A 17314-nucleotide genomic window follows, 5' to 3' on the forward strand; every position below is an offset into this window, starting at 1 on the left:
CCATATCTGTCGTTTGTCCATTCTTTCGGACCGTCACATGACCTACACGAGAGGATCCTCAACTTCTAGGATTGATACACCTTTGATTGCTCCGCGATTGTGATTGCGCACGATGCGCATTGTATTTCAAGAGGAGCCTGACACACAGGCAGACTCCGATACATCCGATCAATGGCTTGACGAGGATATATGGGGGTTGCCTGACGACGGATTTCCTACCGAAACATCCGAAATGCAGGAGGAAGTGGAAGCCGCGGTGATGCCCCTCTATGCACGGTACAAGTGGAAAGTACCACCTGAACCCTTAACAAGGTGGGTTTACTAGAGCAGCCCAGGTAAACCAGATGTCAGCCATGGATAGAGAGGATCGATTACAAGCGCTTACTGTCGTTCCTGCAGTGTCAGATTGCAACGAACCCTACACATACGGTATCTCAAGTCTGGTTTGGAAGGTCTTTCGAAGCGCTTCGTAGTCCTAGATGCCAGTCAGCCTTGGCTTGTATACTGGATGCTACATGGGTTAGATCTCCTCGATGAACCATTGTCGCAAGAGGTAGCATCGCGGGCAGTCAAAACATTGGCTCGGTGTCAGAATTCCACTGGTGGATTCGGGGGAGGACCTGGCCAAATATCACATGTGGCAACAACATATGCTGCTGTAAATGCGTTGGCTATTGTTGGGACACAAGAGGCGTATGATTTGATTGACAGGTGAACACTTTCCTTATCCCATCGATTAAGGAACCCAGCTGATCTTTGGATTAGATCGGCACTGCTGGATTGGCTCCGGCGACTAAAGCAAGCGGACGGATCTTTTCTCATGCATGAAGGGGGCGAATTGGATGTTAGGTACATTTCGCCAAACCTATGATTGTTCGTCTCCGGGCCCTTCTAAGTGATACATATTCAGGGGAATTTATTGCGTATTAGCAACAGTCAAACTTCTAAATATCGTAAGTCCCGACCTGGCCGCAAATTCAGAACAGTTCATTGCTTGGTAAGAACTTTGCGTCTGAACAATTGTGCCAGCATAGTCTCATGGCCTATCTGCAGCTCTCAAACCTATGAAGGAGGAATTGGTGGAATTCCAGGTGTAGAAGCTCATGGTGGTTATACATTCTGCGCCTTTGCAGCGATGGAACTTTTAGGAAAAACAGAGCTCCTGGACCTTGACAAATTGTCAAGATGGCTGTGTTTCCGACAACTAGCAGTCGAAAAGGGATTCCAAGGCAGGACAAATAAGCTTGTGGATGGGTGCTATTCATTCTGGCAAGGGGGGGCTTTCCCGTTGCTTGAATGTGCATTAGCTAGACGTGATGGCGATGAAGCGGGGAAAGGTGCGTCGCATATACCTGCGCGGGACGTCATACATTTCGTTTCTTCTTTAATTAACTCACTGCTCTGCATGCAGTGGATCTCTTCAATCGAGGTAGTTGCTCAAGAGTCAATATCAACAGTACTATGGGCTAACTGTGTCTCTTTGTCTGATAACAGAGGCCTTACAGGAATATATTCTTATATGCTGTCAAGGAGAGCGTGGAGGATTGAAGGATAAACCGGACAAGTGCGTCGCAACTGTACTAAGCTCTTGAATGGCTTTTATAATGACCGATCTTCCATCAATCAGGAATCCTGATTATTATCACACTTGCTACGTCCTCTCTGGTCTCTCTATAGCTCAACACCGATATGCATGGGATCCTGTACAGGAGGACATTATTGTGGCGGATGGAGAACGGGGGCCCGTGGTTGTAGGGAATGGGCAAAATTTGTTGGTGCGTCTTGCCCAGTCAGTCTTCCATAAAGCATCTCCTAATGTACAATCTTTTTGCAGCCTGCAACGCATCCTGTACATAACATCCTTCCTCGACATGTAACGCGCATACGAGCGCATTTTGCTCAGGAGCTTCCTGATGCTTAAAATAGACTATAATTCTCAGATGGCCTTATCAGAAAACCCTGAGAGGACCAAGAAAGACTTCTTCTGGATTATCTGCCAGCTGGACCTATTACTCCAAAACATGAGTCGGACATTTCAATGAGTCTTCATGCTATTAACAAGTCCCCCTCAATCCAGCGAAGGCATAGTGAGAGGATTTATCGATGACCTTAACGCCGCTCTCTCCCCATGATTTAGATACGACGACAAATCAAACGATATTGTGACTATACCAATGATGATCTCGAATGCTACGGTGCATGATAGGGATAAGCAAAGATTGCAATGCACAAGGTCAGAGGAAGTCCATCCTTACCAATCAGGATGATAACGATCCATTCGAGCTGTTCCCCATGTGAACTTGTTTGATGTTCTTTCAACATATCCAAGAGATCGGATATTACAGAAACTCGTTGATTAAGAAGGTCAACTCTAAATGAATCATTGTTTGAGATATACCGACAACGAATTGGAAATTACAATTACCGACCGTTGTGAAATTTCAAGATACCCCCGAATAGCCATATACAATGGTTCTAGCGCGGGTTCACTCCTACAAGTACCATGTTAGTATTCAGAGTATCACAGCAGCATGATAATTCAACTATACCAGAAAATTTCGGGAATATCTTAATTGAGAACATTCTGATCAGGAAAGTTCCCATATCACGTCCATTTAAAAGATTTCTCTTACCTAGCACATTGGACACAAGATTCACATTGATCCGCATGATGAACAACTGTCCAATCTTCTTGTTCACCGATTTCCTGTTTCCATGTCAGCATGCCTTAAAGGTGAGAAAATGACATCTGTCGCACCACAAACCTTGACATTCGGATTTTGCCCGTCTCTGCAAGGATTTGAGGAACATGTTTTGTGCTCTCAATAGTCTCCTCGATCAATCCTTCAAAGAGCGCCAGTTTTACGGATTGAGCGATGGCATGGGAAATAGTCAATTTGATCATATAATTTGCGGGATTCTTTGGACACGTTGTCAGCATGGTCTTGTATGTTGGAGTGTTTCTACAAGGCACACTGGGCATTCATACCTTCAAAGTGATGATATCATTGTAGATTCGCGGTTGGTAGTACGCTAAGAGGGTCAGACGACTATGAGTAACCACCAAGGTTGACAAATTCACATGCGCCATCTACCGTTGTAATGGAACACAAATTCTTCAATCTCAATGTCATCCTCCCCTACAAAAAAAAGAACAAACAATCAACGCATTGAGTATATCACCCTCCCCAACCTTAGAGCAAACTCCTTCTCTTACCTAATTTTTCCTCCTCAAAAGGTTCCAACTCTTTCAACACAACCTGCTCTTCAGCCTCCGATAGACCCCACATGACGACTACTCCATATGCAAAAAACAAGCACTCTCCAATTGGAGCTATTCGTTTCGCTAGATTATCATATGGTATATTGCTCGGTATCGTCCTCCCGGATGCGTCAATATTTTGCTCAAAAAAGGAGTCGATGTTGTCAATTGCTGCTTCGTGTCGAGGACTTTGGATTTCACCCGCAATATCCTCTGTAGATAAGTTGATCAAATCGGGAGTAGGTTCGCTGCTTACATGCGGATGGCCGTTGGGCGCAAACACCATGTATGGGGTGTGAATTGCTGAAGTTTGAAATAGTTAGATTGGTGGATAGACTGCTAGCCTTGAAGTAAGGCATCCAAACTGGGACGGCCTGTGTTTACCTTCATCAAACTTCTTGGGAGCGGTCCGATTTCGATTGGCTCGACTTTTCAGGTAATCCATCAACGCGTCCATCTTATAGGAACTATCAAAGATGGTGCGAACATGAGTTACAGAACGTCTCTTCACTCATGAATATCACCGTATTATTGATACATACTTTGCGGTACAGTATGCGGTGACTCTCGGTAACCACTTCTTCTCCAGTCTGCTCAACCATCGTTCTTTTTGTGTCTTGGCGGTGACGTGTGGGAGTTGTGGTATGTTATCTAGTTGCTCATCGAGATCGATTGTCGGTTCGTGTACAGTAGGTACATCGGCAGGGAAGAGGGTGAGCTTTTGGGAAGTTTTGGTGGTGCTGTCGCAAGCGTCATCCAGTTAGCCTCAATTGGGTCCAGAGACAAGAATATCTACCCTTTACCGCTTGGGCATCCTAGCATCGGCCTTCCCGGCCTTTGCTTGGGTTGTTGTTATTGATGCGGGCTGCGGATTTGCTGGAACGGAAGTCACTGAGGTGACAGGCGCTGGCAATAGTGGCTGGGTAGCATCGTCGGAAGATCCCTGTCGGGATGGCCTTCCAGATCTCTTATTAGTCATGCTCATATCTATTAGGTTGATGAGGAATTTAGGCTTCCGCGAGATCTGTGAGACAAAGTGGGAAAGTTGGGGCTTTGAGTCGAACGAGACTGTTACTTGGATGCGTTGCCTGTACTGTAACTGGATATTGCATTGTTGGGAAGCTTCTGAGATGAAGCATCCGTCATACGCGGTCACATGACTCAGTGAACGAGCGCAATATCTGATCTGATCCAATTATTGTAGTGCACATGAAGTTACAAAACCCCCAATTGCAAAACTATGGATGAAAATTGATATTTGCATATTTAGACATTTAAAGTGAGCGTCTCAACCTAGATTGTAGATTTAACTTCAACTGTTACGGGCGCAAGATGTCCATCAGCGCTCTTTCTGCGCATTTCCGTGTAGATGACTTAACGAACGGCCCGTCACGGATTCCAACAAGTTGTTTTTCCACCTCTTGCTTTCTTCGTTCGCTCCAGGTCACGTTCGGATGACGTAAAAGCAACGGTAAAAGGCGAATGTAGCTATGGTGTAGCTTAGAGGGACAACGAAGTGAGGACATAATATTGACATGGCATGCAAACCTCAACAGATCATACCATTTCATCTTCTGCGTCCACGTTATTTGTCTCGCGGATCACTACGTCCAAGATTATTCCCAGGTCATTTGTGTACCACAAATTTCGCGCACTCGTCGATGATAGGACGATTTCCAGAAAACGAGCCATTATAATGCGCCGCTTTCGGTCCTCTATTTTGTAGCGGAGTGTTCAAATCAGTTCGGCACCTGGGCACGGATTGAGCCCTGTGCAAAACATTGGTACCTTCCCGATTGAATATGAAAATAAAGTTTTCTGAGAGGGTTTTGCTTTGGTCAATTCTCTTCTGCAAGACCTCTATGACCCGATTAGGAATGACAGATCTTGCAAAGTTCTTTTGAGCAAACTGATCGTGTATTGCAAGCTATGAATCGCATATGATCAAGATCGCAAAAAAGAAGAGATGTGACTGCCACCAATTAACTTACCAGTGCTCTCACCAACGTGTAGTTCTCTTCCTCATTCTCCGCGCTGCCAGTTTGTTCAATCATTTCCGCAAGATTGTTGAGGAACGATGCATCGAAGGTTTCTTGGGGGCAACAATCTCAGCTTAAACCGACGCATTGGATAACAGCGAATTGAGTTTACCAACCAAGATCCGACAATGAGAGTTCTCTCGTCTCGCAGATCTCACACATGAGTAACGCTGCCATTTGATGACATCGTTCGCCTAAACATTCAACTAAGTAAGAAGCGAGGAGAGTAGTTGAGGGTTACACGCTTACCCGATCGCTTCAAAAGAACAGTCTTGAGTCTCGCTAACCATTCGTCATCTAGACGCCGAAACGCGTTAGGCCAAGCATGACCAAGATGGTGTAAAAGCGAGTAAACTATATAAGCCGCATCGTCTTCCTTGTTTAGGGAGCAAGGCACTGCGAGTTAGGGGCAGGATTTGATGCACTAAACAATGGCATGGCCACGTGGAAGCGGCAGTGACCAAGACGCATACATGGTCTTGTAGACCTATGACATTGCGTCTAAGACAAGATGCCACTATGCACGGAGGCTAGTAAGCGCTCAAAACACGTACCGAATTCTCGTAATTCCCTAGCAGGTCCACTACCTCGTCTGGATCGTCTTCGAGACGGCCGGAAAGGACTTGGGCGCACAGCAATTGGATATTACGTGTAGATAGATCTGATGCAGAACTAACTAAGATTGTCTGCTCGCGCAAGAGCAAAGGATAGATGGAAGCGACGAAACACACACGGAACCGCAGGTTGCAAACATTTGATGACACCTTGCACAACGTCGGCGAAGGGAGTATCTTTGTCTTCAAGCAGTCTGTCCACTCCTGAAAGACCCCCACCATAGCATCAGTGGCAGGACGAAAGAGGAAGGATACTATCTCCGCGTTAGCTTACTCTTCACCAGCGACTCACAGTATATCGCCTGTTCTTCGCCATTCATCGTTGCGCGATGTTTTGAGTTAAGTGTTGAGTGTCAGATAAACTTTGTGCTCTGTCACACATCTGTCACATATTACGTTATGTGGCTTATCGTAGCGCGAAACCTTACACGACCTTCCCAAGTCTTGCATTCAAATGTCGCTGAAACGTTGACTCCACTTTCTCTTAACGCCTTTTCCACGGAACACTTGAAAGTCGGTCATTTGGAGACAGCTAGGTATCAATTTTAGACGATCGAGAGATTTGGTCGTACTGCATTGGATTACCATTTGGCGTCCTCCCTGCTTTAACCATACTTGCGCGCTGTCGTTTTTCATATAGTTGCAGCTAAAGGGTTAGCTGTAAACTATCTCAGCACCTCCCACCGAATACTGTAAAGTTGGCGCGTGCAGACTCCTAGGTGTTAAAATTGGGATACTTAAGGTCATCCAGTGGTCAAGTGCACACCATGTCATCACCCAGACCCCCAACGTCATCACCCAAACCCTCAACAAAACGCTGCACAAATCGCAAGTCCATTATCATCTCTTTCGTAGTCAGTCTATTACTATTGGCTCTCATACTGGGTCTCTCTCTCGGTCTGACCCGACCGAAGAACAACGACAGTACCGGGACACCCATGACAACGTATTCGGGTTTACAGTCTGCCAAAGGCTCGGTCGACCTTGTCGCAAGCAGGTTAACGGGCGTACGATCGTTGCTGTTTGACCGCGCGACTGGGAAAGTTCTAAGTCTTGTTCGAGGGAAGCAGCAGGTTGTAGCGATTGCAGTAGTCCAGCCGTCAACTGCGGATTTTTCGCAGAATGTGATTCTCGATGTTTCGTCCTTAAATATTGGACTCAACCATGGTATGGCAATACACGAAGGGTACATCTACGCCAGCAGCGCATCATCCGTATATCGGTGGAAATATTCTGGCCAACCGATCGCGAAACCCGGTGAATACGAAACGTTTGTTAGTAACATTGACAGCGGCTTCCTACCTGGCGACACTGCAGCAGGGCACATTACTCGCACAATTCTCTTGGATTCCAATTGGCTCTATATCTCTGTAGGAAGCCTAGGTAATGTTGACCCGACCCCGTTCCGCTCCCGAATTCGGCGGGTGCCGTACAAAACATACAACTCGACCGCATTCAATTTCCAAACCGCAGAAGTATTTGCTGATGGTGTGCGCAATGCTGTGGCCATGGCTTTTGATTCGAGAGGAAAGCTGTGGACAGCGGTAAACGGCCCGGATAATCTCGCGAGGCCCGATATCGGCAATGATATCGTTCAAGATAGCCCTATAGAACCCATATATCTGCTTGAGCAGCCTGGCCGTTTTTACGGCTACCCGTACTGCTTCACTCTAGGGAACGTTTCGGGGTCATTTGCTACAGACCCCTCCGTAGGCACACAGTACGCTTGGCCGGACTCTATGAATGACGGTACCCACACCGATGCATGGTGCCGCGATCCTGCTAATGTGGTAACTCCCTCTGCCATGATCCAGGCCCATAGTGCGCCGCTTGACATGGAATTCGGGCCTTCAGGGATGCTGTATGTGGCATTACATGGTAGTTGGAATCGGAACGTTCCAGCGGGATACTCTATCGTACGCCTACCATTCAAGCCTGATGGATCTCCGACAGTGGACCGTGTGACAGATCGGGTGCTTTGGTTGTCGGACCAATTGTGCCCTGCAACTTCCGTAACCACATGTTTCAGACCAGCAGGATTGGCCATCGTGGACAAGTATGTGTACGTCTCTAGTGATGCTACTGGGGAGATAGTCAGGTTTGAGTATTAGGACATTCTTCAGGGGTGCTCTTTTTTGTAACAATGTATATGCTTGGTGGAGGAGGTGAAGGGTTTAGAAAGACATGTTACGTAGCTGTATATAGGAAGGATTGTAGGCTGTATTTCGGGCTGGATTTTTTCTATCCAATTGTCGTGACACGTAGCCGGGCACAGAATGTTTATTAACGTAGCATCCAGAATAATGACGAATATTGAAGTGACATTTTGTAGCTTCTATAGTTTGTTTCCAGCGTCTCCAAAAAGGATAAGGGCACGTACAAAATCGTGCCTCAACCTTCGTCATTATTTCGGACAAGTCTATCGATGCATTCAACGAAGTGGATCGGTTTGAATTATATATGTAAATGTGTGGCATACTTAATATCAGGTAAATACATATAAGTTAAATCGAACGAGTGCTGATTTTGTCCGGACACAAGTTGTACATTATTCGACATGCTGGAAACACACTGAGGTCCAGGTCGCTCCTATGTAGAAAAGACCTCCTCGTCCTAGCAACGCGCGCCGTTTTAGCTGCGCTCTTCCAATTGATTCCTTATCCCACAACAAATTTCTACTTGCCTCATAGCTTACGGATTCAGCAGATCAACGCCCTATCAATCTTCGCCTCAAGCTAGTCGACTGGGTGTTCGGAACTCCACATCAGGAACCTCTCTTTTTTCTGCTTCGAAAATTCACGCTAGGAGGATGAGGCGGGGAGGTCCATCATCGCTCGCTTTTATTACGGCCGACCGACCGACAGGCAGGCAGGCAGACAAACATGGCAGGCAGGCAGACAAACATGGCAGGCAGGCAGACAAAACACGGCAGGCAGGCAGACAAAACACGGCAGGCAGGCAGGCAGGCAGGCAGGCAGACAAAACACGGCAGGCAGGCAGGCAGGCAGTGTATGGCACGAAAACAAGGGGGAGAGGTGGAAGAACCCTTTCGCGTTCCGTTCCATTCACGTCACGTGAGTCACTCTGCCATATGTTCGTTTTAATTGGCTTATTCAATACTCATGAGAATCAAACCTGGATCATTAACTATTCAACTTTACCAGTGGGTCGAACCAGGCTGATTCCAGTCATTTACGCGCTAAGTACTGGTTATGGCATCTCCACATCTGGTCAGCATTTGACGTTGTCACACTTCCTCTTCTCAAGTGCCGCCAGGAAGGCATCTCAAACATGGCGACGGCGGCCACTGCCAGCCCTGTACCGGGTGACAAGTAAGCTCCCTCGCTGCCTTCCCATCCGGAAGATTCCCTTCCAACTATTAAATTACAATTTCCCTGTAGCAATTTTTTGACTGTCACCGATCCGCGAACGAACACTACCATCACCGTTCCTATCAATACCAAGACCAAAACCATTCCAGGAACCGCTTTTGCACAATTGAAAATAACTCCTACTAAACCGCCATCAGACGATCCCACCGACAAGGTACCGATTCGCCTGTATGATCCGGGATTCAAGAATACCACTGTGTGCAGGTCAAAAGTATCCAAAATCGACCCTGACAATGGAAAATTGTACTATCGCGGGTACGATGTGGAAGAGCTAGTGGAAAAGAGCACGTATTTAGAAGTGGCATATCTTCTTATTTACGGAAATCTACCCACCAAGGTACTTTTTCCTGATGTTGCGGAGCTCATTCCCAGTTGACATTGACGACTGACGCCACAGGCTGAGCATGAACACTTTACGAAAGCTGTGATGACCCATACCTATATGCATACGGAGCTGGAACGACAGGTAGGCGAAACATTTAAGTGATGTCTGATACCACCTGGATGCTGTTCTGACCTGTCTGATCTAGATGCTGACTTTTCGATACGATGCGCATCCCCATGGAATGCTTATTGCTACCATTGCATCACTCTCTACTTTTCATCCAGAAGCCAATCCGGCTCTTCATGGTGTCGACATGTACATGATGCCCAAGACAGCTCCTGGCAAGGAATTGTCTGCGGATGAACAGGAAAAAGCTGAAGCTGTTCGCTCAGTGCGCAACCGCGCAATCTTCCGTATGCTCGGTAAAGTTCCAACCATTGCTGCGAACGTGTACCGTCATAGATTGGGTAAGGACCATGCTGTCTGGATTGGAACAGTTTGTACTCCAACGGAGACCTGTAATATCCGTTGCATCCTTACCTTCAGGGCGACCATACAACCATCCGATGCCAAATTGTCTTGACTATTGTGAGAATGTTCTTTACATGATGGACAAGGTGTGCCTTTTGTGCTAAGGAGTCACGCGTACATTCAAACTCAACTCGTGGAGCTGTTAGCTGAACGAGCCCAATTTCAAACCCGATCCGCGTCTCATTAAGATTCTAAACTCCATGTTCATTTTGCTGGCGGGTAAGTGCCTGGACGTCTGTCCGAAGTGGGTTTCTCGTTGCTCAGTTCGTGACCCACATAGAGCACGGCAGTAATTGCTCGACCGTTTTAATGCGACACTTGATTTCATCGGGGGTCGACCCATACACGGCTCTCTCCGGCGCAGCTGGCGCTCTGTTTGGTGAACGAAAAGCGTGAGTTTCAGCTGCGCGGATTTATGTTCCTTGGGTTCACCAAAGAAGACAAGGAGTGAATGAACGGTTACTTTATCCCAGGTCAGCGGTGATTGACATGTTAAAGCAGATTGGGAAGGTCGAGAAGATCCAGCTTTTCTTGAGTATGGTCAAAAGAAAAGAGACAGATGCGGCAGCCCTTTACGCCTCAAATGGTTTGGGCGGTGGGAAGAAAGCTACGCAAAAGAACACCCGCCCGCTCCGGCTTATGGGTTTTGGCCACAGGATCTATAAAACTGGTGATCCACGAGTCCGAGTTGCAAAAAAAGTGGCATTTGAGGTAAATTGTTTGATAGCTACTGGATCCTGGCGATGCATACTTGAGTGTTAACGTATATTTTAGCTGTTTGAGCTTATGGGCAAGGACAAATTGGTGGAGATAGCGATTGCTCTGGAGGAGGCGGTGATGGGGGACGAATGGTTTGTGCAGGTACATGTTCTACCGTTTCCCTTTGTCCAGTTTTCTGCAATGCCACTAACATCTGCGTTATTTAGCGGGGCCTCTATGCAAACATCGATTTCTGGACTGCCATTGTATTTCATACGCTGCGATTTCCTCCAGACATGTTCCCTGTATTGATGACCGTTCCAAGGTGTGTCTATAACGTCCCGTTGTTTGTGTACGACGATCCCTAAAACAGTTGCAATAATGTAGAGTGGCGGGATTCATTGCAAACTGCTTGGAGAGCCTTGACGATCCAGAGTACAAGATATATCGTCCACGACAGGTATGATTCACACCGCGAGTGGAATCGCCAGAGTATCTGCTAAGGAGCCAGGCTTGCTAGATTTATATCGGAGAGACGCTCCGCAGCTATGCGCCAACCCGCACAAGGCGACTGACAAACGTAACGCCCGCCTTGGAGGCACAGTATGTCCGAAGTGACCCGCTTGCAGCTAAGCGACGGAATGTCGCAGGTACACATTGAGCCATATCGTTGGATCGTGCCCGATTTACACTGACCATTCTCTCAGATCCAAATACTTTAGCTGAGGTGGACGATCTTATTTCACGTACCCAGAAGTCATTAGAAGATCTGAATGACAGGCTACTGGAAATTGAAGGTGCAGGAGTTGAGGTCGTAAACGAGAGCGGTATTCGTAACCGCTTCAGTACTTGGGTCGCTAGTCGACTGTTTGGAAACCCGAGCGGAGTGGGGCATACGATGCATCTGACAGAGGTAAGGCCCGGGTCCCTCTGCTGAGACTTTTCGTATTCTCACGCGGCTTTATGCTGTAAAAACAGCGACTGCATCAAACCCAAGCCGAGCTCACTCGACTGCTAGATCGGCAACGTGAGATCCTCGTCGCCGAAACGGCCGCAGAGGAGCCAGCGAGTGAGCCCCCACGCCATCTGCCCGTGTCCGCTGATCGTCAGCTGGGTGCCAGGTCTCCTGATTTGTCATCTGGAAGTCGCAGTCCGAGACCAATCTTGGTACCAGAACGGCCAGGGTCAGCTCTGGGCAAAAAGTGAAACTATTCTAGTTAGTATGTTTATTTCATAAACGCTTCAGTTATGGTAGCAAAATGGCACATGTGTGGCAAGGTCATCGAGCATTTGTGGAAAGCTGGGAATTCTCTGCGAACTCTACATGAAACCGACAATACAAGCCATCTGCCTTGCAAAATTCATACTTCTTTAGAACATAACTGCACGCTTACCTGGGTAGAGGTAGTTTCAATGACCAGATCCAGGGTTGTGGACACGCACCAGTATCCTTACGTCAGTGAACTTCATTTGGAATCCCATCATTGCCATTGGCCGCACATGTCCATCATGCTACATCAGCCGATGAAATCCAGGACCAATAGTAGCTGCAATTGGAGCGCATAAACTTGATATGAAGGATATTGGACGACGCATGAATCTATTCCGACTTTCAGTGATTCGATCTTAACTTGGCCTGCGAGGCAAAGGTTACTGTGTGACGATCTGCTGCGCCAGCGACAATTTGCATTCTATGACAGCCATAGCCCAAACATAAAATGGCAAGTTGTAAAATCGGGTGCTTCATAGCTCATCGCCACCCATCATGCTCCTCAGTGCCCAATCTGCTTATATAATCCTACCTGAATCGCGTTCCGCAGCATCAGATCTTGTTCACCAGATCCTGTCCCGCTGCCACAGAAAAAGCAACAGCATGACAGACTTGGGCAGCACGGCCAACCTTGCAGCGCCAGACAAAAGCGCCGGAGCAAGCGCCGACAAAGGCGAAGACAAGGACCCCAAGAAGAATTTCAACTATCCACTTGTTAGAGTAATGTCTCCCATTTTTTGCATGCATTCTTGATGCCATGCCGTTAATTACCGCATTCTATCTTTGATAGGTTTGTGATATGGCAGAGGAACTTCGAGTGGAAGCTGTAGATATGGTGGTAACAGCAGTAGAAAAGCATCCAGGAAATTTTGAGGTCCGTGAACGTCCATGCCTACTGGAGCGTCCGTCAGTCATAACTAATTCGCGGAATAGGCTGCAGCACAAAATATTAAAGAGTTAATGGATAAGAGATGTGGAAATTCTTGGCATGCTGTGGTAGGAGAAGGTTACGGATTTGAAGTCACACATGAGATGCGGAACTTGCTTTACATGTACTTCGGTGGAAACCTCGTATGTCTCGCCGTACGCATTTTGAGTGATCGCGTCCCCGTCTCATGACTATCCATATTTGCTGCAGGGTGTGCTCGTGTGGAAAGCCTCCTAGCTGCGGATACACATATTCCAGGATCACCATGGGGATTGAATTGCAGGAGCTCCTCTATTTCCTCGAAATAAGGGCCTAATAACGGGCATAGTTCTTGTATAGGTTGCCATCGCTGCAGCATATCTAATTTAAATGTATGTACTCGGGTTGATAATGCTTCACTATCTACACTGCTTCTATGTACCTTTGGTGTATATGACGGAGGCTACGCTGTGGAAAACGGTACGCTAAATAACCGGACGGAGTGATCTTCGCTGCAAGTAGCCAGCTGGAGGACTTCAGTCGACGTGGAACTCCGCTCGTCTGCTTGTATTCTTCGTGTTCGCCATGCTACTGATTTCACGGGGCCTGCGTGGCAATCGCTACAAATAGTCTGATTTCAGCATGAACAACTGGAAACTGGAGACAGTTCAGGTCTTACTCAAGCGGTATAGAAACAGATTCCGTCCATGACGCGTTGTTGTCTTCTAGCGAGAGTTGGAATACTTGTATCCGCCCGTCTTCCAGTCCCGCGGCAAGAATGTAGCTGGAGTTAATGAGGGGAAATTCGAAGTATTAACTTCTCTACAATACTGGCCATCGTCGAGTTTATCTGTGATAATCATACCTGTTGGCAATCAGGCGAGGGGCAAAATCTACAGCCGTCACTCCCTCCCCAAATTTCAGCGTGGTGAGTGCTTTCCAAGAGGTACCATCGAATTGTTTAGCCCATATTTTCACAGTCTTGTCCCGAGATCCAGTGGCAAAGAAGCGCACATCATGAGACCATGCGCCGTCCCAGATGATGCGCATATGCGCCTTCGCTTGGAAAGCCACAGGACTGTAGGACTGTAGGTCGTCCGTGCGTTGAAACAAGGCCCAGGCGCGATCACGGCCGACCGTCAAAATATAACGATCGTCGGGAGAAAAGCGGATGCCTGCAACCGTTAGGTTATGTGCGGCTAGAGGAGCACATACTTCCTTCCAGGTTTTTGTCGACCAGAGACGGATCGCAGCATGCTCTGCTTTAGCAGCCTGAAAGCGAACGCAGCTAAGAATTGGAGAGGGTCGTTCAAGCCACAGGCAAAGTTCATTCATACCTTGCAAGCAGAGGCTACGAAATTGCCGTCATGACTGGCAGCAACGCTGATGATTTCATAGCCATGCCCGTAAAGTTTGTTTGTCTCCGGCCACAATGTATGTTGCAAAAGGTGTTGTTCGAATGGTGGTTGAGTCAGCGCTTCAAGTAAGGATGTCGGTGTGCTAGCTACGGCTGTGTATGCTGACAGATTTCTGAAGTCATGGGACGCTTCAGCTGTTTTCATGTCCCCTATTATTTCCAATTGGTCACAAATGCATATGATTTATTCGCCGTTAGCATTTAGTTTCACATACCTTCAAATACCGCCTTGTTGGAAAGTCCCAGAGCTGGTACGCTGGCGCCAATCGGTAGTTGTTCTATGGACGTCGGTTGCTCAGTTTCTTGGGTCAAGCCTTGCAACGACTGAACAAAGGTTCGTGGTGCCTCGAACACGCGAAGAACCTGTAAAGAGGTCAGTCAGGTGGCCAGATGAATTATGCTTTCCGGACAATAATACCCAATATTATCGAGCATACCTTTTCATCAGCACCGCTTACAAACTGATATTTGTGGACAAATGCTAGACAATGCAAGTCGTACCCATGTATCTGCGGCCGCGCAACTTCGTGCCATGTGGTTGCAGTATCCCGCTTCCATGGCGCGAACAATCGCGTCGTCTGGTCCAAGCTGGCAAGATTTGTAAGGCTTGCTGTCTCCGTCGGAAATTGCTGTGATGGACACTGAAACAAACCTTGTGCTGACAAAGAACTGTCCCGATGGGTCCCAGCTCAGATCTTCAACAGATTTAAAATGACCACTGATCCCGATCCGCGGTGTCCATTCTAATGCAGGGTTAACAGCGAATTCCTTGTCACCCAATGCACAAGCGACCTTACCATTTTCACTCGCCTGTGACCAGACATGAAGGGCTCCATTGTAACCGTTGGCCAGCACCCAGTTCCCATTGGGGCTGAACAAGCTCCCGTAGAAGCCAAGGGTGCTACCGCCAATTTCACCAAGCCGCACCTGATATCCAGAGCCAATTGAAGTGAGCAGCGCCATGCCGAACATCAATGTCAGTCGCGACCACCAGTACCTCATTGATCCAAGTGCCACTTATTGGGTCTGGTCGCCAAATCATTATGGATTTATCGGCTGACGCCGATACAAGTGCCATTGGTTGATGGTAGGAGTTGCTCGCCTCGACTATATAGCATGCAACATCGATGGGTATCACTTGCCATTTATTGTCAACAACTGGTCACTTACCTCCGATGAGCGGTGCTTGCCATGCGGCACTATGGACCCAATCATCGTGTCCCATGAGCAGGGCATCAAACATAATTGTGTATTTGCGCTTGCTGAGACGATTTTAGGAGATAAGGGAGGTATGATAAAGAATATTTCGTTCGAACCTGATCAAACTGTCATTGATGTCCTCCACCTCTATAAGATGGGCTTTCGTGCTGAGTTGGAACCCTCCATCTTCCCTTCACAGGGTAAGCCGTAAGAATCTATTTGTTGATCACAAACGAATTCTCCAACAGAACTTACAATCCGGCATCCGCTAACGCGTTCATCATTTGATTTGTAAAATCATCTACGTCTCCGTTGGTGGCAACATCCCCAGCTGCATCAGATATTTTCCAAATACGAATATATTTGTCCTGTGAGGCACTTGCAAGCATCAAGTCGCCATCCCGGAAGTGCGGCTGCTGTCTGTCATCATCATCTGCTGATGTGTACGTCGCTATATCCAGTGATCGGATCCAATCGGAATGACCCTGCAACTCAAGCGCTTTGGCAAACTTTGACAGGGCATCAGTCTACCGTGAAACAGATTGACGAAGAGGAGTAAACGGATACCACACCTGCTTTCGCTCCCTTATGTATACAGTCATCCGGCTATCTGTGCCGCCGCTAATGAGAACAGGTACTGTTAGAGGAAGGTCAGTAAACGTGAAGTAAACAACTAAACATGTATACATGCGATACATGTGAGCACATTGGATACAGGCATTTTTTAACCATACCTGTCGAATTTGGGAGGTATGCTAGGGCAAGACACATCGCATATCTAGCACCCACCGAGAGAACTTGAACGCAGCGGACGATATCCTCTAAAGGCCCTGGATGATTAATGGTGCTGTCTCAATCATGTCACCATATAGCAGTCGCTTTACCATTTCCCTCTAATCTCTCCCATATTCTTATTGTCCCATCAGATGCCGCAGAGGCGATCAAGTCCAAGTCTCCAGGTATGTTTCGTCCCCTTACAACGCCGATACTCGTTATTCCAGCAGTATGTCCTTCCAAGACTGCCGAACAAATCCACTGAGAGCCTTGATTAGTTCAACGCCTACAGTAAAATCGGTACGAACCAACCTGGTCATCACCAATCTTCTTCCATATTCGAAGGGTCTTATCAGCAGATCCCGAAACAAGTCCTACATCACGCTGTCCGCTCCCGGATCCTATCCAGTTTTCCATCAGCCGCATTGAAAATGACTTTAAGGCTTCTGTGTGTATTACCTCTTCTTAGATACTTGAGGCAGTTAACACGGTCCCTGTGACCACGCAACGTGGAAATAGTGCCGTGAGATGTCGCAGCCTAGGAAACAATTTTAACGTCCTCCTCAAAGCAAATTTACTTCGATTACGGAAAACTAACTTCTGGTCTATACAATGCGACAAAGTGGTTGGCAGCAAAAGCAACAAGTCCGTCTGCCGCCGCATCTGCCGCCTGGCTGACTCGGTTACAACCAATGCCCACAAAGTCAAGCGACGCTTTTGCGGACGCCATGCGAACTGGACTGCAATTAACAACGTTTTACAATACGCGCACGTACAACAGGTGAGTGAGCGTAGAGCAGAAAGCCTCTTGACCCAGGTTTCTTAAGCTAGGATTGCCAGTGATCTCTGGAGTGTAGATCACAGTGGGTGGGTGCTGGAGTTCT

At 47.4% G+C, this 17314-nt stretch overlaps 7 protein-coding genes across 8 annotated transcripts; 4 read left to right on the top strand and 3 right to left on the bottom strand.

Moving 5' to 3' along the window:
- The first annotated feature begins 92 nt into the window (after positions 1-92).
- Positions 93-2032, top strand: SPPG_00259. Of its 2 annotated transcripts, none has more exons than XM_016748590.1 (9): positions 93-335; positions 400-711; positions 766-849; positions 911-997; positions 1054-1337; positions 1412-1429; positions 1495-1564; positions 1628-1775; positions 1835-2032. In XM_016748590.1, the coding sequence occupies exons 2-9, from the start codon at positions 509-511 to the stop codon at positions 1919-1921; spliced, it is 981 nt and encodes a 326-aa protein (XP_016612571.1). In that variant the 5' UTR covers positions 93-335; positions 400-508; the 3' UTR covers positions 1922-2032. The 2 variants fall into 2 exon arrangements, with proteins under 2 accessions (XP_016612571.1, XP_016612572.1); XM_016748591.1 differs by having other exon boundaries at positions 93-312.
- SPPG_08824 (uncharacterized protein) lies at positions 1762-4389 on the bottom strand. The gene is made up of 12 exons (XM_016756963.1): positions 4066-4389; positions 3805-4002; positions 3647-3729; positions 3218-3565; positions 3096-3140; positions 2990-3033; positions 2766-2920; positions 2634-2707; positions 2550-2568; positions 2430-2492; positions 2256-2371; positions 1762-2190 (listed from the first exon to the last, which is right to left on the bottom strand). Exons 1-12 carry the CDS (start codon positions 4245-4247, stop codon positions 2069-2071), a joined length of 1449 nt encoding a protein of 482 aa, XP_016612573.1. The 5' UTR covers positions 4248-4389; the 3' UTR covers positions 1762-2068.
- A 97-nt stretch (positions 4390-4486) lies between these two features.
- On the bottom strand, positions 4487-6258 carry SPPG_08825 (uncharacterized protein). The gene is made up of 9 exons (XM_016756964.1): positions 6190-6258; positions 6033-6119; positions 5856-5962; positions 5551-5677; positions 5418-5495; positions 5254-5354; positions 5051-5189; positions 4826-4977; positions 4487-4761 (listed from the first exon to the last, which is right to left on the bottom strand). Exons 1-9 carry the CDS (start codon positions 6233-6235, stop codon positions 4582-4584), a joined length of 1017 nt encoding a protein of 338 aa, XP_016612574.1. The 5' UTR covers positions 6236-6258; the 3' UTR covers positions 4487-4581.
- A 117-nt stretch (positions 6259-6375) lies between these two features.
- Positions 6376-8227, top strand: SPPG_00261 (uncharacterized protein). Its single transcript, XM_016748592.1, has 2 exons — positions 6376-6451; positions 6556-8227. The coding sequence occupies exon 2, from the start codon at positions 6683-6685 to the stop codon at positions 8024-8026; it is 1344 nt and encodes a 447-aa protein (XP_016612575.1). The 5' UTR covers positions 6376-6451; positions 6556-6682; the 3' UTR covers positions 8027-8227.
- A 704-nt stretch (positions 8228-8931) lies between these two features.
- Positions 8932-12240, top strand: SPPG_00262 (uncharacterized protein). The gene is made up of 15 exons (XM_016748593.1): positions 8932-8989; positions 9080-9247; positions 9317-9644; positions 9705-9773; positions 9838-10099; positions 10179-10249; positions 10310-10382; positions 10444-10555; positions 10637-10874; positions 10938-11024; positions 11090-11187; positions 11250-11322; positions 11383-11512; positions 11570-11775; positions 11841-12240. Exons 2-15 carry the CDS (start codon positions 9207-9209, stop codon positions 12066-12068), a joined length of 2016 nt encoding a protein of 671 aa, XP_016612576.1. The 5' UTR covers positions 8932-8989; positions 9080-9206; the 3' UTR covers positions 12069-12240.
- A 465-nt stretch (positions 12241-12705) lies between these two features.
- SPPG_00263 (uncharacterized protein) lies at positions 12706-13480 on the top strand. Its single transcript, XM_016748594.1, has 4 exons — positions 12706-12852; positions 12923-13006; positions 13066-13203; positions 13271-13480. The coding sequence occupies exons 1-4, from the start codon at positions 12736-12738 to the stop codon at positions 13295-13297; spliced, it is 366 nt and encodes a 121-aa protein (XP_016612577.1). The 5' UTR covers positions 12706-12735; the 3' UTR covers positions 13298-13480.
- SPPG_00264 (Elongator subunit ELP2) lies at positions 13341-17270 on the bottom strand. The gene is made up of 18 exons (XM_016748595.1): positions 17029-17270; positions 16890-16968; positions 16743-16831; positions 16541-16691; positions 16391-16477; positions 16229-16293; positions 15912-16165; positions 15773-15847; positions 15627-15718; positions 15454-15563; positions 15254-15383; positions 15109-15199; positions 14894-15044; positions 14672-14819; positions 14377-14606; positions 13905-14311; positions 13719-13823; positions 13341-13659 (listed from the first exon to the last, which is right to left on the bottom strand). The coding sequence occupies exons 1-18, from the start codon at positions 17158-17160 to the stop codon at positions 13503-13505; spliced, it is 2553 nt and encodes an 850-aa protein (XP_016612578.1). The 5' UTR covers positions 17161-17270; the 3' UTR covers positions 13341-13502.
- Between the last annotated feature and the right edge of the window lie 44 nt (positions 17271-17314).

This window comes from Spizellomyces punctatus (genome assembly GCF_000182565.1).
Source record: "Spizellomyces punctatus DAOM BR117 chromosome Unknown supercont1.1, whole genome shotgun sequence".
Taxonomy (NCBI): Eukaryota; Fungi; Chytridiomycota; class Chytridiomycetes; order Spizellomycetales; family Spizellomycetaceae; genus Spizellomyces; species Spizellomyces punctatus.